The 25,467-nt window shown below is 37.3% G+C and overlaps 3 protein-coding genes across 5 annotated transcripts; 1 reads left to right on the top strand and 2 right to left on the bottom strand.

Annotated features, from left to right (window-relative positions):
* Positions 1-524: 524 nt before the first annotated feature.
* On the bottom strand, positions 525-5,203 carry LOC108998189 (BTB/POZ domain-containing protein At3g50780-like). 3 transcript variants are annotated; one of them, XM_018974679.2, is made up of 4 exons: positions 5,033-5,203; positions 4,837-4,906; positions 3,488-4,452; positions 525-1,864 (listed from the first exon to the last, which is right to left on the bottom strand). In XM_018974679.2, the coding sequence occupies exons 3-4, from the start codon at positions 4,115-4,117 to the stop codon at positions 875-877; spliced, it is 1,620 nt and encodes a 539-aa protein (XP_018830224.1). In that variant the 5' UTR covers positions 4,118-4,452; positions 4,837-4,906; positions 5,033-5,203; the 3' UTR covers positions 525-874. The 3 variants fall into 3 exon arrangements, with proteins under 3 accessions (XP_018830224.1, XP_018830221.1, XP_018830223.1); XM_018974676.2 differs by having other exon boundaries at positions 4,837-5,203; XM_018974678.2 differs by having other exon boundaries at positions 3,488-5,203.
* Positions 5,204-9,321: 4,118 nt separating this feature from the next.
* Positions 9,322-10,356, top strand: LOC108998176. The gene is made up of 3 exons (XM_018974652.2): positions 9,322-9,543; positions 9,649-9,975; positions 10,172-10,356. Exons 1-3 carry the CDS (start codon positions 9,453-9,455, stop codon positions 10,249-10,251), a joined length of 498 nt encoding a protein of 165 aa, XP_018830197.1. The 5' UTR covers positions 9,322-9,452; the 3' UTR covers positions 10,252-10,356.
* Positions 10,357-10,774: 418 nt separating this feature from the next.
* On the bottom strand, positions 10,775-25,308 carry LOC108998182 (histone-lysine N-methyltransferase SUVR5). Its single transcript, XM_018974660.2, has 12 exons — positions 25,201-25,308; positions 20,881-21,427; positions 19,987-20,289; positions 19,735-19,845; positions 17,889-17,999; positions 14,673-17,483; positions 14,135-14,296; positions 13,444-13,560; positions 13,274-13,377; positions 13,051-13,188; positions 11,717-11,804; positions 10,775-11,315 (listed from the first exon to the last, which is right to left on the bottom strand). The coding sequence occupies exons 2-12, from the start codon at positions 21,358-21,360 to the stop codon at positions 11,208-11,210; spliced, it is 4,533 nt and encodes a 1,510-aa protein (XP_018830205.1). The 5' UTR covers positions 21,361-21,427; positions 25,201-25,308; the 3' UTR covers positions 10,775-11,207.
* Positions 25,309-25,467: the final 159 nt, after the last annotated feature.

Raw genomic sequence — 25,467 nt, 5'->3', positions numbered from 1 at the left:
GGCTGTAGAGAGAGAGAGAGAGTGGATTTTTTTGTGGAGACACTTTCGTAGTAGTGTAGCATAATGACTTTCACGGTTATAACTACATAAATTTTATGCAGAGGTCATTCTATAGAGTCCGACAGTTTCCTAGACAAAATTCCTTTGATTACATTGATGTTTTAGTTCTATGAAGAAATTTTACCAAAACAACTTACAAACTTATGCGACTTAAAAGGGATACATCATATTATAAAAATTAAAAATTAAAAAAAAAATAAATATTATAAAATAGATCTAACGTATCCCATTAAATCACATTAATTTGTAAATTTCATTTTGTATAAGATACCTATGTAAACTAAACATTTCTCTTGATTATAATACCATCACGCAGATTAAGAAATACAATTAAATCAGCATTTGAATCAAGCATCAAGCAACCACAAACATAGCAAGGGAATGATCAGTTTCATGGGTGTGTAAGTCATCATGTGCCAGTAGTCATGACATCATCGATGATTTCCAAATAAAGTGAATATCTACACTTAAAAGAAACATGTATTGTGAGAAAAAGAAACGCATTACTGAAATCAAATCCATTCAGATAAACAAACTCACATGAAGCAACTACTTTTGATTACATATTTCCTCAATAATTCATAGATCAAGCAGTCAACCCATACCCATCAAACTGAGTAAGCAATTTCATTAATCAAACGGTTCTGCATGAAGCATGGCAAACCCACGTCATGGTGCCAGTTTTCCTAAGGGATCTGCAACATCTTCCCTTGATGAAGAGAGAGTTTCAATCGTGACTTTCAGTTCTTATAAAGTTTTAGCTGGTGTTAACAGTAGATTGCGAAAGATAATCTCAGTATAGTCAAGTATTCTCTCATTCATGCGGATGTTTTTTTAGGTCTATTACTGGTGATGTTGTTGAACTATCTTGGAAAATATTACCTTGTGCTTCAGAGTAAGGCCGAATGAATGTCCTCCGCCACCAGACCTCAAAGGCTCTCTGAAGATTTGGGCACTTATCACCAGCCTTCAAAAAACTTCCCAACCAAGAAAGCAAAATACTCTGCTGCTCCTCTAGAGGCAGGGTAAGGATTGTCCTACCAATTCCTTCTTCCACAACCTTTCTATCAAATGACCTGCAACCATTTTGCAACCAGCTGTAGTCATTCATCAATGGTTCTAACCAGGTTTGTAATAGCAATTGACGGGTGTCCTTTGATGGCAGGAGCTCGCTTCTTCCAATGCCAACAAATAGCCTTGCTGTAATGCCGCTAACATGATAACGAGACACGATAGGTAGCTTTGAATGTAGGGAAGCCAACTCTAGCTGGCCAGCCCACGATAGTGCAAATTCTTCTGCCGCCTGCCTGTCAGCTAAAATCTCAACCAACCACAAGAGGTTATCAGCCTCTAGAGGTATTTGCTTCACCACAGGTTCTTTGCTGTTCATCGGTTTATCAGCAAACCCTGGTTCAGCAGCCTGCCTAAACAAAGACAAAAGCGAATTCAAGCAGCTTTTGCATGAACTATAAAGAGCTTCATTGCAGATGTCAGTTGAACCGGCATAGCTTGGGAGATCGTTATTCTCTCTAAGGAGCTTCAGCACTGTTGATTTCATTTCTCTTCGGCCTCGTTCCTCATTGCTTTTGAGAACAAGATCAATTATTTGTGGAAGTGTGTCTTTGTGGGGTTTGGAGATATCAGAAGATACTCGTTTCAATACTGGGGGGACACCGATGCCCTCACCCTGGAGTCGCAGGACCGACGAAACCACCTTTTCTTCTTCTTCACCAACCCACGGGACTGCTTCCAAGTATTCTAAACATGACTGCATGCAAGAGTTGAAACCAAATAGTTCTGCAACCTGCAAAATAGCTCCCATCAGATGAGATTTAGCGCAAGATATATTATAAAAAAAAAAAATCATACAGTAAATGCTAAAGGCTGAACTAAAACCCAACGACTGGAAAGTATACACGAAAAGAAAGGCCACTACTCAACTAGTATATGTCAATGTTCATGAGGAAACAACAGCAACTACAAATGAAGCAGCCAATCAGCTTACAATAAACCTACTCAGAGACATGACAACTACATACTCTGCAGGAAGCTCCATTATCCTAATGATAACTACTAGCTTCATTGACATATAACAATTATCACCTTTGGCAGATAGGAAAAGGTTCTCAAGAGCTCCAAACATCAGTAACATGAAATCAAAGGAACATCCGCAGGGGGGGAGGGGATAATAACTAATATAGTTTCCCAATACTTCACAATGCTTTTCTTAGCCGATAAGAAGTTGTTAATAGAAAAAATAAACACATTGTTCACAATTTGGTTTTTCCACCGACGATGAGATAGCTCATACATCTACACATTGTGGTTCAGCATATTCGGAGCAGTAAAGTTCCAAAAATTTGAAATGCTTTTTATGTTAAACTTACAGGAGCCTATTTAGTATTCATAATTGTTTTATGTAAGAGATGAGAAAAACGATTGTTACAAGCAATATCTTGATTACAACAAGAGTTGTCAAACATTATCCCTGCTCATCAGATACTACATGTTTATCCTCATCGGCTTGCTGATCTTTTTTAGCTTGTTGATCTTTATCTAGTAGGCTTTTATCGTTAACACAGACATGTTGCGATCAAGTTTGGTGAGGACAGTATGGTACTGTGGTTGGGTGTTTTGATTTGTGATTTAGGTTAGCTAAGTTGACTGCCATCAACAGCCAAACCAAACCATACTGACCTCCTTGGGCCAGCTTTTAGGGGTGCTTGACTCAGCCATGGCAGTGGATTCTGTCTACCAACTCTATTGTTTCAGCCATCATAATCCAGCCTCATAGGCTAGAGTTGGGAAATCATAATTTGAGATCCCACAAAAAACAAACAGTTGCATACATGAGTAAAACAATAACAAGGTAATGCTAGTTCAAAACAAGGGGATTCGCTTTTCCATTACAAGGATCGCCATGCTTATATCCCGAAAGGCAGGAAACACAAAGGACATATACAAACTACATTAGAATAATCAAACAACAGTTCAGTGATGAATCATTTGGATGGAAACATTTGAAGAAAGAATTAGATTTTTGTTCTTAGTTCAAATGGCTTGAATAGAGTAAGAAGGGTACAAATGTTTTCTACTGATCAAATTTATGGATGGATGCAAACCTCAATAACATAGGGATTTGAAATGATTACCAGTAAGATTTTGTTTTAAATTCATAACACTGTTTTTTTATTGGAGTAAAACGCTCAAAACTCAAAAGTATTATGGGTTGTTAAAGTTCGTATTAAGCAATTTATACTAGCATTTATTCTTTAGATCCCTTGATCATAAATCCTCAAATACAAATGCAACCAAAGCTAATTGTCTTATATAGTCACAAAACATTTTACCCACAAGATAATATATACATCCCAATCAGTCAGCGCAGGTAACAAGGAGAGATCCATTGCATATTCATGCAAATTACCTTGAGAATGCGGAGTACGCGCGAGACATTTTGCTTGATCAATCGTTGCTTAATTTCTTTGCAATACATCAGGCCTACAATCTCAACATATATCTCAACATCCTCACAATCCTCAATTTCTAGAGAGGAAGAACCAGACTGTTGTTCAGAAAGCTTATCAGCAATATAACGGCTATTCTCCACCAGAACATTCTTATGCACACTCAATTTCACACAAAATCCCTGCCTTCCAAGTAGAATCACCTTCATATCACTGGTTCCAGGCTCACCAAACTCAATTGCCACCTTCCTCGGCAAATTTTCAATTTTGGGTCTCGGGGCTCTTTCAGCAGCAACAGGTGCACTATGGCCGGGTGTATCAGAGCCAAAATCTCTTTGGTCATCAGAAACAATTCCTGGTCTTGATTGGATGTGTGTTGGCTTTCTTTCGGTTATTGGGGCCTGTTCCTTCTGAACTGTGAACTTGGGTGGTGGTGAGGAGGGTTTTGGTTTGTTTAGAGGGTTTTGAGCTTTGAGGGTCTTTTGGAACGCGACAGGAGAAGGACAACACCAAAAACCTTCCGGGGTCACAGCAATTGGAACATTTCTGGTCTTGGTCTGGTTTACTCTAGGTGGTCTAATTTCAGCCATATTTAACAAGAATTTACAGCAATATTCACTCAAGAGATGTGAAAAACGAAAGATATACCGTAGACCCCTTAGGATTATTAGAGTCACTCAACGTGTCTAGAAGAGAGTAAAATTCCCAGAAATGATGGCCTGCTACTCCGACAACAAAACTCTACTTTTCCAACATTGCATTGGTACTCTATAAACACAAATAGGAAAACTGGAAAAGCTGGGTTTTTAGGTGAACCCTAAACTCATATATAACTTCCTTCAGGAAAAGAACTGCCTTTTATTCAAAATGGTATGAAACAGTGCGAGAAGTTTTGTGTGAAAACTGAAAACCACTCACTGCCCACCTAAAATTCAAAAAACACAAAATCAAAGTTTCTCTGAAATAAGAAAAATAAATTGTAATCTACAGCTAGCAAATATCAGAAAGGTAAGGACACGGGTAAAGAGAAAGAACAAAATGTCTTAAAAAAGTGATCTTTGCAGAGATTAAAGTAACTATCAAAGCAAACTACAAAAAGCATTATCAAGAGCAACTACAGAACCACTCCCAGTAAAAACCCATCAAATAAGTACCCTCAGAAATCAGAAACAAGCACAAACGTGCCTTTCCAATACTCGATAGAGGTGCCAAGAGAGAAAAATAAAAAAATAAAAAAACACTACTCGACAGAGGGAATCCCGGAAAACCAGAACAGCTAAGGAAAAAAAGTACAGAAAAAATTACTCACCAAGAAGTGTTTATACGAGAGCTCGCTGAAAACTCATCTCTGATCTCATATTCTTTTTAAGCCCACATGCCTAAAATGATTGAAAGGGAGTTCCAGTGTCAAGCATCAAGGGAACCACCGAACAGAGACTTGCAGCTGGGTGGGATAATAATTAGAGTAGTAGTGGTTCTTTAATTTGTAAAGTTCAGGAATTTACCGAAATGATCCCCCACAAAAAAAGTGAAAAAAAGTAAAGAGATGATGACTCCTGGTCTTCTGTTTCCTACTTTAGCAGTTTTGTCTGCCTCTGCTTCTGGTGATGGTATGTGTGGGTCTCAGAATTTGCATGCCTTTGCCCGTGCAAACTACACTCTCTTTCCTCGGGGATGCTTCTTTCTTTTATAATACTACTCTTAATCTCTGGTACTTAAAGTTAATCGTGGGGCTCGCTGAATTTTCTTGGCAAAACCAGACTATCGCTGTCATGGAGAGTGCTGACTTAAGCATGCACTCATTCAATCACTGGAATGATCTCTTACTGTATTCCTAAACCAGAGACGGAGGATTGGCGCAGAAACAAATACATGAATTTAAAGATAAACATGCTCGATATATAGACATAATTAAATTTATTAAATAGGAGCAATTCAGTTTATTAAGTATCAATATTAAGTACTAACATCTAAATTAATATTCTTTTAAGAGAAATGTTGATCTTCAAGTAAAATTTTCCATCTCCACTACCACTTTTGACTTTAGTGTCATATTTTAAGTTGTTTTTCATATAAATAGTTGACAATAAACACCATTTAAAATCTTCATATTAATCTAGTGCTGTGCATAAAAACCATAAACCATATAACAGTTCTTGTCATGAATGGCTCCAAATCTGGAAATGCATGAACAACGAAAGAAAGTGGGAAGATAGAAAATTAAGCTAGGAAGACTTTTTACAGGTATGAATACACAAATACACAAAAGAATACATAGTATGTCCTCATATTTAACAGAGGGATACTTTTTACAGGTATGATTTTGAGAGTTAAAAAAAAATCCCAAAATCATCACTCTAGCTGATCTTATAAAACTAAAATATTAAAGGTGGTTGGGATTTATTGATTTTATTCTCCTCCTTGTTGTGCACAACACACACCAATAATAATAAACAAAGTAAAAGCAAGCACATGATACACAATATACGTGGTTCGACAAATTACCTACGTCTATAGAACTATAGAAATCTTAATAATCAGAAGAGATTATAATCACTCAATCTTAATTCACACTCTTTAAGGTTTTTTGCTCTCTCACATAATATACACTTATTTAACAATTGTTCTCTCTCAAAATATGTTAAAAATCGTACAAAACAAGTCAAATATAACATATTTATAATAAATGGTGCTGAATATCTTAATATGGCAAAAAATACGTTCTCGCGCACAATTAATAAATATTGACTCAAGCAGAGTGTTGAGCGTGGTTCGAGCAAACACTAAGGTTTGTGTCTCGCTCGAGTCCACTATTGTGCGAGACTCGAGCGAACTCACAGGTTGAGTTTTACTCAAGCGATATCACGGGTTGAGCTTCGCTCGAGCGACATCGAGCAAACTCTCTGTTTCTCAAATTTCTGCTCACAAATCAACCTCCACATACAACTCAACACTCCTCTCAGTCAGTCAAGACTCAAGATAATTCTTTATTTCGTATATTGTTTGAAATTATTTGAATAAATTCACGGGATTTGTCATGGAGGATTTTCACTATATGTGATTTGTTTCGGAACGAATTTATTTGCAGCCCTCAATTAAAGTTGACCACTAATTGCCCATTAATTGTTGGTGCGAAAGCAGGTACAAAATGAGAGAGAGAGAGGTCCTCGACTGCCACAAAATGTTGAGGTATCCTATCCAGTTTTTAGTTGATACATTCACCAAGGTTTTAAAAGACTGTTCCAAGAGTCAAGGTTGGTTATCCAACAATTAACTACCACCAGTCTACCATATACCATTAATTTTAGGATAATGCTGGGAGCTCCCACTGGAGCTCTAGTGTATTTTATCATGTATATTTTTTAATTTTTTTTTTATATAGATGTTTTTAATGATTTTAAATATTTTTAAAAAATAAAAAATATTATAATATTATTAAATAATACTTGTTTAATCACGAAATAAAATATAAAATATTTTTTTATAATTTTTTATTTTATTTCGTGATTAAGGAAGTATTTTTTAATAACTTTTTTTTAACTTCTTGATTAAGAAAGTGTTTTTAATGATGTTCTAAATTTATTTTATTTTTTAAAAAATATTAAAAAAATATTAAAAAAAATTATATAAAAAACAATTTAAAAAAAAACACATATAATATATGCTACAGCCCCCAGCGGGAGCCCCCAGCGGGGGCTGTAGCACGATCCTTAATTTTATCCTATACTTAAATATTATAGTTTTTTTTGGGGCTCCATCTTTAATAAATTGTAAAGGGAGCATCGTTCAAATTTTGCTCAAAAGGAACACCACAATCTTTCTTTTTTCTTTCATCTTCTTTTTGTAAATGCAAGATTTTAGCTAGGACTAGATGACTAAATGGATAAATATTATTTGATATTTGTGTAAGTTAGATGAATGTAAAACACTTTGATTTTATCTATAAACATTTGTAGTATATCTATAAATTATTAGATAATATTTTAGATAAGTCAAGAGTGTATGTATCTGAGTGATAAGGAGTCTAAAATTATCCTGTGAAGAATTTGAATGGAAATTACAACTGACGCGTTAGCAGAATTTTTTACTGCAAAGTCCTTATGTTAGTAGAGTCCTACTGCAGATTAAATTCCTACCAGACTCATTCTGTCAACAGAGTCCTACTATAAATCAAATACTGATCAGAATATTAATGATGTGGACTCCGACTGGATGATGACTTTTGATGATTATTCTCATAACTTGGAGTGGTTGAGGAGAGATTCAAGTACTTGAGTTTGAGAAATTTTCTAGTTCATTGTTCTTCATTCTCTTACTGAATGCATGCTTACTCCATGTTGGAGATTGACTAATCGAGTTGCCACTGGAGTTTTAGTAGAGAAATCAATATTTGAAAATTGTATGAAGTTTTGGCTGCTATTGCGGTAGAGGCGAACGAGTCGTTTATCGGGTCAAGTAAGAGAGTCAATTAGCAAAGATTTTATAATTGAGAATTACTTATAACTAATCTTCAAATAATAAAACTGACTTTGATTATCCCGTAGAGTTTTATCTTTGAGGAATTTTTCAAAAGGTTTCCCTTCGTAATCAAATTTGATGTAACGCACTTTATTTACTTTATATATTTGATTGATTATCAAATTATTTCATTATTAATCACTAACCAATTTGTTGATTAAATTGGTTAAACGTGATAATACAAAACAAGGGTAGTGGGGGGTAATTTCACTTTTTCTCCCTAACATTTCTATGAACTTTCTTCCCTGATCAGTTGCTGTTTGCTTTAGAAAAAGAATGGACAACATCACCATCCAATGGCACAATCTCACAGGAAGAGAGTGACAGTTTGTTGACCAAACAGTATCTAATCTGAGAAGTTTTAGCAACCTTTTCGACTTTCTACTTTCTTTCTTATTATTTCTTTAAGGTTTTTGTGCATCATTAATTAAGAGCGCCTAGGCATGATCTCATTAATATGTCAAAACTGTGATATGTAGAATATTGCAGATGCAATAATAGAGCTTGCAAATGATGAAAGAGTGGAAAAGCAAGAGCACGTCTTCATCATCAATGGCACCAAAAAGAAAAAACAGAATGCATAGCTAATTTGTCATATGGCCGTGCTGGGCCACCATGACGTACATCTCTGCATATTCATATGGTGGTTAAGCAATGTTTAATCTTGACTCGTAAATCATCAGAGCCCTAAGGAATCATTAACATTGGAGAAGATCTTCCATGCATGGCGTTTTATTTCTCATCAGTACTTATATTTCTACACTGTGTAAGCCCGATCGATACAGATACCAGCTCAGCCTTAAACACGGCTGACATGATGATAACAGACATTTTTCTTTGGATGAACGTTCATCTCCCCCGTTTAAAAAAGGTTAATTCTCGGTAAATGTCGCTCTTCCAGATTGAAATACTCTGTGAGAATTAATGAAAGTCCATAAGCATTGCTTCTGCACGTTTAGAGGCATGCATGAGCTTATAATAATAGTCTGACCTTTGTTCACGACAAACACAATGAGTTGCATCACAATTTTAACACTGGTCATCAATGATAGCTAGTGGACAAAATTCCCCTCCGACCTTCACCAAACTCAGTATATCATATTGGTTTGAGATTTTTCTTTTTTCAGTGATTTGACCATTTGTATACTGTTCTGGCCAAATTTTAAGACCAAGATCCCTTAATATTTGTCTGAATTTTAAGGAATTTTTAAGTAGAAAAGAGTGACGCATAAAATAAATTTAAGAGTAGATAGAATGGAGTACTGGGGAATTAAAAGGAACAACTTGGAACTTCTGAAGACGTTGACTAACAAAATTTCATTTCCATCCCGATCTGTTCTTTGAATTATCATCTCCAAGTAAACATACAGCTCCAATTAATAATATGATTCTTTGAACGAGAAGAAAATGGCAAATCCCTCAAAGCTATACAGCTTATGCTCTGTGCTAATGGCTTCCCTCTTCGCTTACTCGGCCTCTGTGCAGTTGAATGACCATGGTACGTACTCCAAATCTCAAGGTCCCTTTTTCACCTCATCATCATCCATGACTGTTTCTCATTTATCTTTGCTCAAATTCTGCTTGTTTTGTTGGTTTTTTGCAGATTGGTATTTCTGGTTTCCGCTCTATGCATGTGGGTGTGTGATGAATATGGTAAACTGGGCCATCTCCTTGAGAACAACAACAATCAGGCATATTGCCAGGCTATCATTGTTGCTTGGAATATTTTTGTTCATCAAGGTTGTAACAGAAGACTTTGTGAATGGCATAGCTGGGTTTTGGTCCCTGGATTTGAGTCAGAGAGTGGTTAGAGAGAAAACTGGAAGTGGGTTGGTTGTCATTTCCTTGATTTTGCAGCTGGAAGCATCATTAGTCCCAGAGGACCCCTTGCCAAGAAAGAAAAAGGAGTTTCCAAAACTTGTCGAATATGGTGAGACAGATTAATTACTGTTAATCTACTTATTTTCTTTTGTTTAAAGTTATTTACTTTGAATTCATGATATGAACTCATATGCATGAAGATTTCTTTTAAATTATTATCCGAATTTGAAAATACAAAGCAAAAAAGAGAAGATACAGGAAGTGAGTCTTATCGCATTTATAATGATAGTAAAATCTGATGACAGGGATGGCTATATTGGTGGTTTTCGGTTATGGACTCCCGTTTGTATTCTTTGTGAGCCAAAAAGGAGAAATGAAGTTCTAAGTTGCCATCAATCTTTCACGAACAGAGTAGAGCACAGCTGTGGATTCACATAGACATGAAATGGAATGAGATGACCAGGAACAATAAATACATGTGCCCCCTTCCTTTTTTGTGCATTTTTCTAAACAAATTTATTAGGACCATACATTTAGTAATGAAAAATGCTAGTGGAATCCCTCAAACTTACCACTCATGTATTTTAATTTTTTACTTAATGGTTAAGAAAATGATTAATAATGAAATTTTATATATATATACATATATATATATATATACTGCATTCATTAATAACGGACATTACAACAGCAACTGCAACGATTATATTACTGCAAGTTCTAACCATTTTAAAGTTGTAGTCTTACTTCAACGCTATCTTATCTTAAGGGTAGATGATCTCAAATGCTGTTGGATATGCAATTAATGGTGAAGCAAGTGATTGAGGCGCAAATATAATGGTGATTACTTATATCTTGAAATGGAAATAGAAATAACAATAATTAAAACATATAAGATTTCCCACAAATAACTTAAAATTAAGAACTTTCACCATCTATGCATTCCCATGAGACAACTGTTGAATATTGAAACCACCACCTACAATTCGCTAACCCAAGCCACTTTGGCATTGGAGAAAAAGGGGAAAAACTCCACTAAAAGAATGAAAAACAAAATGAGGTTTCATACTCGTTTCTTCAAAGTAAGATATCTAGAATATAGTGCAGGACCAGTTGGACAAAAAATTAGCCTAGGTAAATATCTACAAAAGGGTAAAGTTGGACACTAAGGGTGCAGGATCAGAAGTTAAGAGGGAACCTAACAAAGATTGGTAGGGGACTGGGCCATTTGAAAACTGGCTTGATGCTTCCCATCCCAGCTTCTCCATTCTCCAGCAGTAAAATTATAAGCACGGATTGTCTAGACTGGTCAGGCAGAGAGCGGTAGGTCCGATGGAAGTTTTAACAAAGGCGTCCTCGGCAATTGGAAGCTCCACAGTTACACGGATATCCTTCTCCAGGCAGCAGTTCATACCGATAGTTAAACGTCAGTTCTTCGCCCAAAGCTATCTGCTCATAGTAAACAAAAACTTAAAAATTGGCGGGTCACTACAAGCACACTACTTTTTTTTTTATAGGTACTACAAGCACACTACTTCAATGGTACAAGAGTGGTATAAAGTTTTCATTTGAGTGCCATCATCCAAGGGAAGGCACATAGCACACATGTCCATCAAGGCTTGGGAACGTTGAAATTGCACTGCATCTTGGCGAAAGTTAGGCCAAGAGTCAGGATAGGACCACATGAAGGCTTAAAAAAACCCAAAGAAAAGAAGAGAAAACTCTTCCATATAACAGAGCCAATCATCGTGAAAACCTTACTAATCAACATGTTTGCAATGTCATCCAAATTCCGAAGTTTCACCATGAAGACAAACACACTATAGGCAAAATAGGGAGAAATTTCTTACATCTCGGCTTGCATAAAGACCAATGTGTGCATGCTGACTATCCATGCTCTCCACAAGAACTTGGTAACTCACAAGATTTGGCAAGCAGCTACAACAACAGATTTCATGAGTAAATCAAGACGTTCGGCATGCCTAATAGCTGAAAACAAGAGCAAAATCAACTAAGCCTTCCATTTCTTTTTTCCTTTCTTTCTTCTGTAATTAAGCCTCATCTCACTAGCCAGTCACACAAATCCTGTACACTGACTATTCTCAGGCCATAATTTCCCTAAAGGGTCTGATTGGTGGTGCTAAACTGGGACTGGTGCTTCAAATTGCATTCCAACCCCAGTTCTTTTACAATTGGAACCAAGTCAAATTAGAATTGGCTACTTAAGCACCGTAATTAAGGCCTAGGAAAGCACTTTGGACATATGATGATGGTGTGTAGAATACGAAAAGGGCAATGCTTCATCAATTTAAAACAAAATTTATTTGCCACTCAAAAGACTTCATGTCCTCTGGAATTGCATATATTATAAGCAGTAGTAGATAATATGGAAAACATAACCAAAAACAAGTGTGAGCTTGTAGCCCAGCAATTAAAGCCCAAGGCACTTAGGACGTAGGTATACCAATTGAAAGCTGTGAAATCTGTATCACCATTTCAAAGAGGGTTCCAACAAATCAAAATCAATTTTTCAAGGCAAAATGCTGAGATCAACCAACTGGCTCGAAGGAATATGTCTGTGTATGAGTGCTTGCATGCTTGTGTGTGTGTGTGCGCCCATGCACGAGAGAGAGAGAGAGTGAACTGCCTGGTGATGGTGTAATTATGCAACCATGTCAAAAGTTCAATGCTGACAATAATAATGGTGTGGCAAAGGTTCTTTTTACATTTAAAACAATTATGAGAAACTACTTTTCTAATCCTTTGAATATTAATTAAGAAATCGTTCAAAGACATGATTTTCATTACACTGTTATGGCATTATGTAACAGAAACTGCACAACCCAACAGTAAAAAAGATGCGAGACCATCATTAGTTTGTAGGATTTGGGCTCCATTAGTGTGTCTGGAGTACTAGAGAATCAACTACGAGACTGTTTTACAGATTGTACAAGGAAATATAAAAGGCAAAATAGCTGAAGATCTTGGCTTATTTAAGGGACACATATGAAGACTTGAGATCTTGGCTTACATTAGCTACTTCCAGAAAAACAATTTTGAGTTTAAAGCAAACTGTTAACCCACCAATTGATTTGGTTTAGAGGGATAAATATGCAAGCTGAGTTAGATCCAATCCTCCTGACCTAGAGTAAATTACAAAAATCAGTAGGAACACTTTTCTCACCTGTGATTGATAAACCGTGAAACATTTCCATAATTTGTGGCATCAATCACATATCGGACCTGTCCTTCAATTAATCTGCTCATGTCATTGCAATGAGCACCAACGTCATACAGATAGGTGCAGCCTTCTTTCCCATACCTGACAATACCACAAGGGTCCACTCATATTGCAAGGGGTAACATAATGTTAACAAAAGCTGCACCTATCAGAAGAAACGTAAAACCTGTGCCGCCTCTTGTTTGCTTCCTGCTCATCTAAGATCTCCCCAATGTACTCACATACAAATGTGCCACGCAGGATAGCTTCACCTGCCCTGAGTCCCCATCCCTGAGAACCAACATGGAGAGAATTTAATGTAGACTTATGGAAACAATATAACAATGATAATACTACCTTTTTCTCTGTTTTGAAGACCTCCAGCTTCACTCGTACTCCATTCTGCAAAACCCTATTTGGACACTTTCTACTGCAACTGCACATATGATTGCATTCATAAACCAGGTAACCCTCCTGCAAAGTTCCATAAGAAAATGCAAAACTTAGCAAACTTAACCGGGGAAGAAAAAGAGGCATAAAGAAGATTAAGAACAGGTATGCCACAATAACAGCCAGGGCTGCTTATGACATAAAAGTGCAAGATATGGATGCAGACTACCCAATAGTCACCCTGGACCAATGATATAGGTCATACATCATTCCAGCAAAAGTCTTGGATAGGAAAATTTCTCAGTGGATTCAAGATTTAATGAGTTACTTTAGCTATATTTGGAGCATTCTCCTTATGTAACTTGATAATGCCTTTCTTTCTTTTCTCCTGATCATTAGTAAAGCTATCTTACTTATCAAAAAAAGATTTTTTTTTTAATAAGTACTTATCAAATAAAGTTTATCGGGTTAATGTCTTTTATAAGGTTCCAATGGAATCATAAAACTATAAGATTTATTGCACACCAAGCAACAGTGAAGGCAAAAATGACAGCAGTCTTTGTCGAAAACAAGAACGGGCAATATCCAGCAGAAATAACAAAATAGACTACATTGCTTGCAGCTAAGAACCGTGTTATCAATGAAGAAAATACACTACCTCCAAGATAATTCGGCCTTTCTCATCATATGGGAACCTGTCACGCATGGGTTTCCCGTAAATGTCTTTTGCCTCATCATAGTCATTGTCAAAGAGATACACATGATCACATGCTTCAGGATAGCATGTGGAATGTGGGCAGGCACATCCCAATTGTAAGCTCTGCGCAGAGTAGGAGACGAAACAAAAATAAAATTGCATACCAAGACGAGGCTATAGAAATATGCATACATCCTACACATTGTGCCCCAATTAGTTTGTGGGTTTGTGTCTCAGATAGTGGCGTAGGGAAGGAGAGAGGAGGGCAAGATGAAAATGAGCACAGGGAGATTGCATATGAAGGCATAAAGCACCCGGTAAATCTGGTCGTTTAACATGTATCTCCAACTTCAGAGCATATACTAGGCCTCTTAGGTCTAATTTATGGGTCCGGAGATGTTAATGTGGATAAAAAAGTAAACAACAATTCATGAGAACATAATCTAGCAACCACTAAATAGAATTAGACCAATGATTAATATCCTCCAGATAAAGCTACCTCTGTATCAGGACCAATGGAATGATCAAGGAATGGCTTCATAACATAGGTAAATCTCTCCCAAGGCATAGACTTTTCGCCATCAGAGCTATCTCTGAGGATGTGAACAGAATCCAAGAGACCCTCATCTGCAACACAGGCCACTGAAACTGGTTCCTTCCCAAAGCTAATATCATCACACAAGACAGCTGCCTTTTGCATGGACTTCTGTCCCAAATGGCGTGAATCAATGATATAGTGGCACTCATCCACCTCCCACTCATCGTTCACTGGATCTGATTGATGCACAGCCTTGTACCCCACAGACCTAAGGGGAAAAGGCAACAGTGGAGACAGCAAATACGGGTCCTTGAACGCCTTACAACCTCTGGGACATATAAACCCCTCTTGGTGCCAGTCAACTTGAATGTTATGCTCACTGCAGAGCTTGGCTGCCTTCAGATACAAATGTTCTGGTAATACACCATACTTCCCCTCCAGGGATGCTACAAGACTGACCTTGCAGCAAGCAGAACGAGCGGTAGATAAAATATCATGGTTGTTGGGCCGAGGTTTTGCTTTCTGAGATTCAGAAAACAAAATATTCGCAACTGCAGAGCAGTGGGATTCTGTCAATCTACCAAGACTAGCTGCCTCAGTTACATGAGGCTGTAAACTTTCTCCTACTGTACTATGAGACTTTGATGCCTGGATGCGCCTCTTCATACTAGCATTGGCCCTGTTCCTGATCCTATATGATGCTGCTGCCAGACCTTTTTTCAATCTAGGACGGCTGAGTCTACCTGATTTTAACCTATAAGCATAATAACGTATTCCCTTCTTGGAGGGGTGAGAGCTAACCAAACTTGGTCCCATATGGGCAGCTTGATGGTGGCGGCCAAGATCAGGTAGCAAATCAAACTTCAACCCACAAAACCTGCAAATAAACTTGCGGAAACCACCTGAATTCTCAGAATTATTCTCCACATGAGCTGTATTGCAGAGCTCAAGTTTCTGAGGAGAATCCTCACCAGCTGATAAATTATGCGGCTGACCAGCTTTTGACAGCCTGAAATCAATAGGATGAACTGAAAGGACATGCAACCATAAATCTTCAGTGTTCCCAAAATGGTTGCCACAAGGAATACACTGGAGAAGCATGCACTGTTCCACAAATTGCACATGGTGTCTCTCTTGCACATGGGTTTCCAGGACTTTCTTGTTAGTAAAAGAATCAAGGCAGATGGCACAAGCATAACCTCTGAACAGCCATTGTGCTTCCTTTTTGTGAATGTCCATCCAGTGGCCACCAAGTGCTTCATCATCAAGAAACTCCTCCGAGCAAATTTTGCACTTAATGGTAGTTTCATCGCCGTGACTATCATCCACTGCCATTGGAAACAGTGACTCTTCTCCCATGGCAGAGGAGGAAACTTGAGCGACTTCATCAGTACTGAAGCCCCAAATCCTTCTGAGTTTCTCTTTCTCGCTGCAAACTAACTTTGTAAAGAAATTTCCAACACTAAAATCTTTGGAGGCTTCGGATATGGCCCACTGAAATTGAACCTCCTTGGGCACTGGATTTCTCAGGGATAAAATACTTTTAAAGAGCTTGTAGAATAGTTCACATGCTTGGTGTAATCGCATCCTTTGCTCCTGTGAGCAACAGTCCCTCAAAAGATCTATGAACACTTCTTTCGATATAATTCTATTCTTACCATTCCTTGCACGTTTAAGCCAGCTTGGTAGGTGTTTCTCACAGTATAATGAATGGCGCCTTGGGCTTTCCAGACATGGATTGAGATTATCATGCAGATAGTAGCTTATGCAGTGCAGCTCCTCTGTTCCATTGCAATCCTTGCCAGGATGCTCGGACTGTTCAGTTAAACTGTTCCTTCCATGGAAGGCATCAACTGCAATGACTGAGACTGGATCCACTTGGAGGGGGCTTTCAACTTCTCCCACATGTACTAATTCTTTGCATTCTGTGGTTTCTAAACTGGGAAAGTTCTCATGCTTTCTCTTATGCGTCTCTGGAAAATTTGATGTCCCTTTCATCTCATTTCGAGGCCTGTGTTTCTTACAGAACGAGGAGCCGAATAGAGACCGGTGCTTACATCTGGTACCAAGAACAGTGGTACCTTCACACATTGGTGTACCAACCGGAGGAGTTCTTTCTGCTCTAGCAGAGCTGCCTATGAACCGAGAAGACAAATGCACACAACAGTAAACATCACCATCATTGGCCCACCTCACACATTGCCTTCCCTTAGCTTCAATAAAAGCTATGCATTGCCGGTTTTTACTTCCAGGTTCTAAAGATTTTGCAGCCGCCACTTCATTTACAGGCGTCAATTCCACATCTTTGGTTTGAATCAACTCAGAATTTCCAGGTTCAACTATGATGCCATCCCATTTATCAGCCACACGACTAGGTGTATCTGTAGGAGCAGCTACCTCCTTTATATCATCCTCTTTACAGGGTTCCAATGCCGATGTAGTAGCATTTACAGTGTCTCGACTGCTAAAATATGCAGAGTCAATCTCAAGAGTTACTGCTTGATCAGATCCAAATGTTTCCACCTGGGAAGCATGTGGCTCTGCACGACGAACTTCAAGCTTTGGTCTCTTCCTGCTAAGTTGGAGACTAGTGGTCAAGAGATCATCACTTGCCTGCTGCTGCATGTCTCCAGCACTGAATACAGGATGAGATGTCGAAAACCATTTCATAACTTCATGCTTCCAGGTTTTCCACTCAGAACCCAATGTGGGCTGTACTGGTGAATCCCAGAGAGAGTTGACTTCATTCCACAAAATAGAATCAAACAAATCCTGAACCAAATAATGGACAAAAGCATCAGCCAAAGTCACAAGGATACAGTTCAATTTTATACTATTTCCAGACTGGATGGGTCCATTTATTATGAAGGATGTGAGAAGGAAGCTGGTTATAGTATCTTCTTTCAATTTCTCAATCTAGCTCGTGGAGAAGAAAAGCAATAATTCATCCCGTACAAATCATATTACAAAATCAACTGACTACAATCTTCAAAAAGAAATCTACCATTATGTTGCACTCCAAAGAGAAGTGAACCACTGCTTTCAATTCAAAAGGAAAGCACACAAAGATTTCAATCTATTGTTTTCCTCTAAAAAGCACGAGACCAAAATTCCAACTGTTCCTTGAACCATCTATGATTGCATAACATGAATGGACAAGCAAAGTATGTTACATACCTCCTTCAGCATTTCAATGGATTCAGCACTATTTGCATTCTCACAGCTTTGTGCCCAAGAGTGAAAAGAATCACGTTGCCAGTTTGACTTCATGTATTGCTGAAGTATCATCTGTGCAGGAAATAAGTGGCAACACTTCTGTCACTTCATAGTCAAAGAAAAGAGGCGAAGGGAAAGACTTCTTCTTATCAAGAACAGGATCATAAAGATTAATGGAACACATGGAAGTCTGATAGACCCTACTGATGTAAATCCCTCAGTCTAAGCAAAAATATATGGAGCATGACTCAAATTTCAGTTGTATGTCAGAGATGCTAACAACAGCAATCGACCTAAGCCAATAATAATGCATGATTCCCCTTGAAAAAAGTACACGTAAAAACAATGCTCAGTGAATTGAGACACGGCATCATTTCCTTCTCGTAACGGGAGTGAATGCACCACAGGGACTAGAGTACTTACTCCCTCGCCTCGCAACAGCAACATGTCATTTAATAAGTAATTTCCTAAGACAACTCTTATTGAGCAGCTCCACAAGTCTGCTTAGAACCAACCAATCAATTCCTGAGCCATATGTTCTCCCAGTGGGATAGACTCTGCCCCCTTTTACATCTGCACTCAAATCCTCAGACAGCTAGGAGGTTTGCCTAGACACATCTACCCTAGAAAGAGTGTAACTTTGTACAAAAAATTAGGATATTCTCTGGTGTTGTAATTTTTTTGTTCTAATCCTATAGGCCTAGCAGGAGAAAACTTTGGGTAGAATTCTATTGAATATCACCCTCCAAAATTGAACGTGAAAGATAAAGGCTCTGTTTGGTTAGTGAGATCACCTCAGACTACCTCACTACTATTCACAAACTATTCACTACGTTTTTACTACTATTCATTACTTTTTAATAAGCCAATGCATTGGTACCTTGCAGTATCGAACAACTATTCGTCTATTGTATTTTCATGGTTTTTTTTAGGTAATCAAGAAGTTTTATTCATAAGAAAAGAAGGCATAGCCCAAGTAAAAAGGATGTATATATGAGCAGTACCTAACTAGATCTATTGTATTTTTGTGTAAATGTGAGCAAGAAGACTTTTTCCATTTTTCCCATTTTTTTCTTAAAAAAAAAAATTGAAAAAAAGTGTGGTTCAATTCGATGCTGGCCAGAGACAAGTTCAAAGATTTGATAAATGAATTTTTGTGTTTGTCAAAGGGTTTGACAGTGAAAATAGATGGCCCTTCGGTAATTAAATATTGTGGGAGGTTACATTTACCTGGCGAGGGTATATTAAGGCTTATATTGGAAGGGGCCTGGAAAAAGTGTGGTTCAATTCAGTACTGGCCAGAGACAAGTTCAAAGATTTGAAAAATGATTTTTTGTGTTTGTCAAAGGTTGGACAATGAAAATAGTTGGCACTTTGGTAAGTAAATATTGGGGCAGGTTACATATACCTGTCAATGGTATTGGGGGGCCCTTTTTATATTTATACGCACTCCCATCACAGATAATTATCTTCATTGTAAATGATACAATGATGGAAAAGAATGTCTACTAATGCTTCTAAATACCCTTCAGTCAATATCAGAGGTGGGTACTTTTCAAAGCAACATGATTGAGCTTAATTCTACAGATACATGCATGAAAAATATATTTTAAAAAATGAAACATTTTTTTGATGAAATTTAATACGCCTTCCATTTGGTAATTACTAACAACCTCTTCCCAGCATTAAGCTTTACAACTAGAGGTCCATTGACTACAGCACAGATAATCGATTGAACCTATTGAATCACAGAAATGGGCATATTTGAACCCTACTTCCTAAACTATCAAACAGCACAAGAGTTTACCTTCTGCAGCTTCAGAAGCATTCTTCCAAGTTCAGAGTAACCACTACAACGGGAAGCCTCCATAGCAAACTCCTTCCAGATACTTACATCACGAGCAGTCTCTATCAAGGCCTACACAAGTTTGAGTAGATCTCTAATAAGGACAGTCATGCAAGAAAGACCGGAATCTAAGCAAATGAGAAAAATAAATGTTTCTATCAAAGAAATGAAAAATATATTAACCACAATAAAATGAGAGCAACAATCACATACCTCAGCATGAAATTGGTCGACAATATTCAGCATGCCAACAGCTAGCTTTTGCATGATAAACCGGCGAGCAACAGTTAAATCTTTAACCATTTTTAATCCTATTTTATGTGTCTTATATGCAATAGGCTGTGGAAATTCCTTAATAGAACGGACAAGAAGCATATCTGCCCAAGAATAATTCCTTGTGTGCGGAAAAAATACCACAAAATATTTCTTTCGGTCATGTGTCGGTTTTGCTTTTAAAGTTGCCAATGGCCAGTCAGCTCTCGAACATCTGATTCCTGCCTGCCACTTCCCTCTCCACTATACATGGAAAACCACAGAAGAGTTGATATGAGAGGATATTAGCATGCATTTTAATCTTACTATGGCTCATAAGAAAAAAGAAAACGACAAAGGAAGAACAAACTTTTAGAAGATAACAAGGACCTGGAACCTCATAGTGACAAAATACAGCCATATCCCCAAAGGGATAGTGCGGAGAAAAGATAAGTGTATGAAGGGCACAGAGGTAGTCACACTGGAGTGGATCGTTTTAGAAAAACCAGATGAAACTACGTAGATATCAGGGCTGCGAATGCTTTAAGTTCAAGCAGCTTGAGATGGTTTGGTCCACATTATTTCTTAGATTGGGAAAGGGAAACACAGGAGGGGGGCACATGGGAAGGGTTAAAGTATCTTTTTTTAATATTCCAATTCCATGTAATTTGTCTATGCATCATAAACTAAACCTCAAGGGAAAAAAAAGGCAAGCATACAGCAGGAAAATGCCATAAAACCAGCAAAGGATCACACCGGATAAAACTACTTGGTTTGGAACAAATTCCAGAAAAATTTGCAACCGAGGTAACTTTTCTTAATGCAAAATTTTGAAATAGAGAGATGAACAGTTACCTTGACCCACAATGCCACTGATTCATCACCCTCTAACCAAGTGGGCTCTGAAAGAGCAGACTCCTCCCTGTTGTTTGGTAATTCACCTTCAATAGTATGCACAACTATATGAGAGTTCTCAGAGACTGTGCAAGGTTCCAATCGATAATTCGATCCATTTACATCATAGTCTTCAAAATCATGGGAACCACAAGATAGATTTTGACAATCCAATTGACAATCACAATGTGAACCGTCACAACAGTGACCTTCTGAAGTAGGCAATTCATCAAATGTGCCTTGAAATTCACCTTGTTTTGATATTTGGGCCCCTTCAACATTTAGCAATAAGTCATCCTGTCTACCATCAGCCGCTTGAACATGCTTTCCATGTTCAAGGCAGTTAGATTCACCACCATAAGTAAAACCCGTTCCTGAACTCTGCTGAGAGCAATCAGATTCTCCAACATATTGGACACCAGAACAAGGAAGCACTTCCATGATTTTAGACTGAGATTTGGGATGCCATATGATGCACTGATCTCACCGATTATGGCCCAACTCACCTCTGTTCAAATAAAGCTCAGCCCAATGAAAGTGTCAGACATATGTAAAAAATAGTATGCTGACAAATAAACAAGAGCAGACAAAGCTAGACCTAACTTTAGAGCACACCTCTGTCCCACATGTGCAATTTGCATAGACACGTGTAGTTTTATATATACAAATCAATCACAAAGAGAAAAGTTCTTAGAAATTAATACTGAAAAACCAATGTGCCCAGACATATTTTTTACAAGTAAAATAACATTTTATTGAAAGTAAATAGGCATTAGCCCAAGTGCACAGGAAGTTTACAAACAGCATAAGCCTAGTAACAAAATTAGGAGCTAGAAAGTGATACAACAAAATCATATATGCAAGCATTCAAAACTTCTAAAGAATGGAAGAAGAAACTTCTAAGCTCATCCAGAGAATGCTCTTTATCTTCAAAACTTCAACCATTCCTTTCAATCCATAGGCACCTAGTGATGCATAGAGGAATCATTCTTGAAACATCCGCAATAAGTGAGTTGGCCTTACAACTTTGCTAACAAGCAAACAAACCAATGTGTCCAGACATGGACCCACAATATATGAAAGAGAAATGCTATTTGCAGTTGTGAGTGCGCAAGCGCCGTGCAATCTTTTGGAAAAGAAATGAGTAAATACGGAACCCACATGAAAAAAAAATCTAATTTTTTAATAGTAGACCCCACTCTTTTTCAAAATGATTGCGCGGTGCTTGCGCACTCGACAACTGTATCTAGCATTGCTCTATATGAAATAATCCATGGTGTAGCTCGAGACCATAGTACCAGAGACATTTGTTATGTGACCAAACAAGCATGCAAATGCTGCCGAAACATACATCCACATGTCAAGGGGGGTGAGATTTCAGGGGGTAAAGAAGAAAGTAAATGAAGGATTCCAACTAAATCAAAGCACAAGTTAGAGATCCACTCTCCATTATCCTAGTTTGATAGGCAATTCTGTGACTTTCAAAATAGATTTGAGTTATTATTGGAAAATGGCTGCCATAATAAAATCAATGCTTGCATTGACAGAGAGAGAAAGGGGGATGAAGGCACCATGACCCATCCACTCTCCCTGCCCTCCACCCACTACTGAACCTGATAAAGTTCAGTTGAAAATTATGAAATAATGTATTCTGAAGGAATGACACTGCCCCCAACAGTAGAATAGTATGGGGAAAAAACATGCAACTAAACTAACAATGTTAATATACCAACTTCTTCCCAACATTCAGGTACTTGTACCAAGATCTTCATAAGCTTTGACCTTATGAAGCATCGTACATGAAGTGGCATGGTTCTTGAGAATGCTATCTGTCCATTATAAATGCCCATTTGGATAAAGAATGTTCAATTAGGATATCCTGATTTATTTCTTTTGTCTAAATGATACGTAACTCATGCAACTGTTGTCAAGCACCAATTGCATGATCAATTCAGATCAATTCATTATTACAAAAGAATGCCAATGGATCATCCAATTATAAAACAAGATAAGGTTCACACTCAAGGTTTTTGTGTTCTTTTCTCTCCTTTGATTAAGTTAGGGAATAATGTAATAGATATAATACGCAAAGACTTAATTGTAACAAACCTAACCTCCACCTTCATTGAAACAACCCAGACCAGGCATGTTTCTCATTCATTGTCGTTGTGATGGAACACATTGGATAAAGAGAAGAACTAAGTGTTGCATGTATATAATTATAGAAGTTCAAATGCAAAGATATAATCGCTGTTCAAGAGTGCATCGCTCATCAAGCTTGGCAAACCAAGATTCTTCTGTCCAGTGGGACTGCCCTAATTATATTTTCTCAGAGGTACTAAGTGCCTGTTTGGGTTTGAGTTTGGAAGCTTAAAAAGTTCTTTAGTAGCCTTAAAGAATTTTTAAAGAAAAAATTGTATGTTTGGTAAATCTGTAAAAAGTGCTTTAAGCACCTAAAAAAGCTAGTCCACTTTCTTAAAAAGCCCCAAATTGAAGCTTTTTATTGAAAAGCTCATGCAGATAACTCTACATTTTTTTAAAACAACCATAACTAATTTTAAAAGTGCTTTAGATGCATGTTTACCAAACAGTAAACAGCCTTTTAATAGTAGAGCTTTATTCAAAAGCTCAACAATTAGAAGCACTATTCTGAAAATCTCTATTTCCTAACACAATCCCAATCAGACACTAAATACAACTCCATGAATGAGCAAAATGAACGATAAATGCTTAGAAAATATACCCCAAGTTTTGGTCTCAGCTTCCATGACTTCCTTGTAACTGTTTCTAGTTCCTAAATAGGTGTATTCACATGTATACTTCTAGTGTACCTGGGCTATGCCTGCTTTCATATCAACAAAATATCTTATTACTTATCAAAAAAAAAAATATATATATACCCAAGTTTTTATAATCGTTAATCCAAAAAATTACCCATAACCTACCCTACAATAAGACTAGTAAATGTCCATAGCATTTTCATTGGTTTGTGTATATCATCCATGTTCTTAATTTGATTATTTGAATGGAGGAGGTGTTGGGTTGGGGCGCAAGATTTTAAAAAATAAAAAATAAAATAATTATTATTCTCTCATGTTACTACTAAAAACATAAATGAAGAAAAATATTCATCAGCTTCAAATATGAAATTTATTAATTTTTTTATATTTAAACACAACAAACTAAGAATTTCATTAGTTAGTAATATAAGTTTCTTTTGATAAGTGAGATAAATTTTTTTAATTATATAAAGACACATTCCTGCGCATGCAATTATCCCCATAAATCATTTTCCATAAATGTTCATAGCATGAAGCTCGATGGTAATTTATTGTTATTAATTAGTTTCTGGAAAATATTAAAATTCACCCCTAGAATTCAATCTCTTCTTTTAAAAAATAAAATAGAAGAGTTGATTTAGCCAAATCTGTAAATTTCATTAGTGATAAAAGAAATGATAACCCACTTGATTATAAAGTATAGAGGTTGCTCCTCATAGCAGAAACCCAAATAGCCAACATGTGCATCAAAACCCTTCCGACCATGAGATCAACAGCCAAAAGGTCATAAAACGAAAACAAAGAAATTAATTAATTATGCAAATTCTTCAAAAGGATCAGAACCCCACCCAAGTGCAAAAACCGAAAGCAGCAAATTTTCTAGACTAGCACGACTTCGCTTCCTAACATTACAAAACCCAGGAACAAGATCAGCCGATGAATCTCAGAGAATATTTCTGGCTAGAATCCCAATTTCACAAAACCCAAAACGTTTTAAAACCCCACAATTTTTATTACATTTATTTGGTAACACAATTTAAAAATAAAAAATAAAAGAGCCCTAGATCATCACCATGTGTAACATGCCCGGACCTGAAATGTCCGTTCCGTTCAAATCAAAGGAAATAACCCGCGATCAAGAAAGAAACCATGTAGCAGATAAACGTCCTACAAATCCCTAATTGGGAATGTAGAATCAAAAAGGGACGATACCCCTTTCCCCCCCCTATAGTCGGTATTGTACGGTGCCATTGAAAATTGATCTCAGAGAAAATTAGGGACATGACCGCATGAGCTAGCTAGGTCACGAAAAACATAGACACTGTGAGATGTAACACAAAATAAACAAAACACACACACACACACACACACAACATGAATACATGCAATAAAAATTGACATGCCCTAAGAATTCAACCAACAGAGATAAAACTGACAAGAAAAAAAAAAAAAGACTTGGAGAAGGTAGGGATGGAGATGGGGGGGAAGTGGGTAATGTTACCTTTAATACTGTGTACGGGTTGATGTTGGGATTTTTGCACGGAGAGGCCACAGGCAATGGGGTGCGGGGGGGGTGGGCTGAAAATGTGCCTGTGTGTATGCCACTGCCCCCTTTTTTTTTTTAATAAATATACAAAAGATGTGTTTGTTTTGCTGTAACCTGGTTCGTGTAGGTCAGGTCAGGTCAGGATCAGGTCCAGGAGTTCCCGTGGCACCAAAAATTGACCCAGAAAAAAGAATAAAAAAATATATAAAAAAAAAAAAGAAT

The sequence above is a fragment of the Juglans regia genome, chromosome 12 (genome assembly GCF_001411555.2).
Source record: "Juglans regia cultivar Chandler chromosome 12, Walnut 2.0, whole genome shotgun sequence".
Lineage (NCBI taxonomy): Eukaryota > Viridiplantae > Streptophyta > Magnoliopsida > Fagales > Juglandaceae > Juglans > Juglans regia.
The sequence above is the reverse complement of the archived record's forward strand: the minus strand, read 5'-3'. Positions and strand labels throughout refer to the sequence as shown.

Bases quoted from the DNA above. Each gene is read 5' to 3' on its own strand.
- LOC108998189 (XM_018974678.2), bottom strand. From the start codon at position 4,117: ATGGCTGAAATTAGACCACCTAGAGTAAACCAGACCAAGACCAGAAAT. The intron at 1,865-3,487 runs GTAATTTGCATG...GCTATTTTGCAG, and splicing joins GCGTACTCCGCATTCTCAAG to GTTGCAGAACTATTTGGTTT.
- LOC108998182 (XM_018974660.2), bottom strand. From the start codon at position 21,360: ATGGAAGTGCTTCCTTGTTCTGGTGTCCAATATGTTGGAGAATCTGAT. The intron at 14,297-14,672 runs GTAGCTTTATCT...TACTCTGCGCAG, and splicing joins CCATTGGTCCTGATACAGAG to AGCTTACAATTGGGATGTGC. The intron at 13,378-13,443 runs GTAGTATTATCA...GTTGGTTCTCAG, and splicing joins TCTTCAAAACAGAGAAAAAG to GGATGGGGACTCAGGGCAGG.
- LOC108998176 (XM_018974652.2), top strand. From the start codon at position 9,453: ATGGCAAATCCCTCAAAGCTATACAGCTTATGCTCTGTGCTAATGGCT. The intron at 9,544-9,648 runs GTACGTACTCCA...GGTTTTTTGCAG, and splicing joins TGTGCAGTTGAATGACCATG to ATTGGTATTTCTGGTTTCCG. The intron at 9,976-10,171 runs GTGAGACAGATT...ATCTGATGACAG, and splicing joins TCCAAAACTTGTCGAATATG to GGATGGCTATATTGGTGGTT.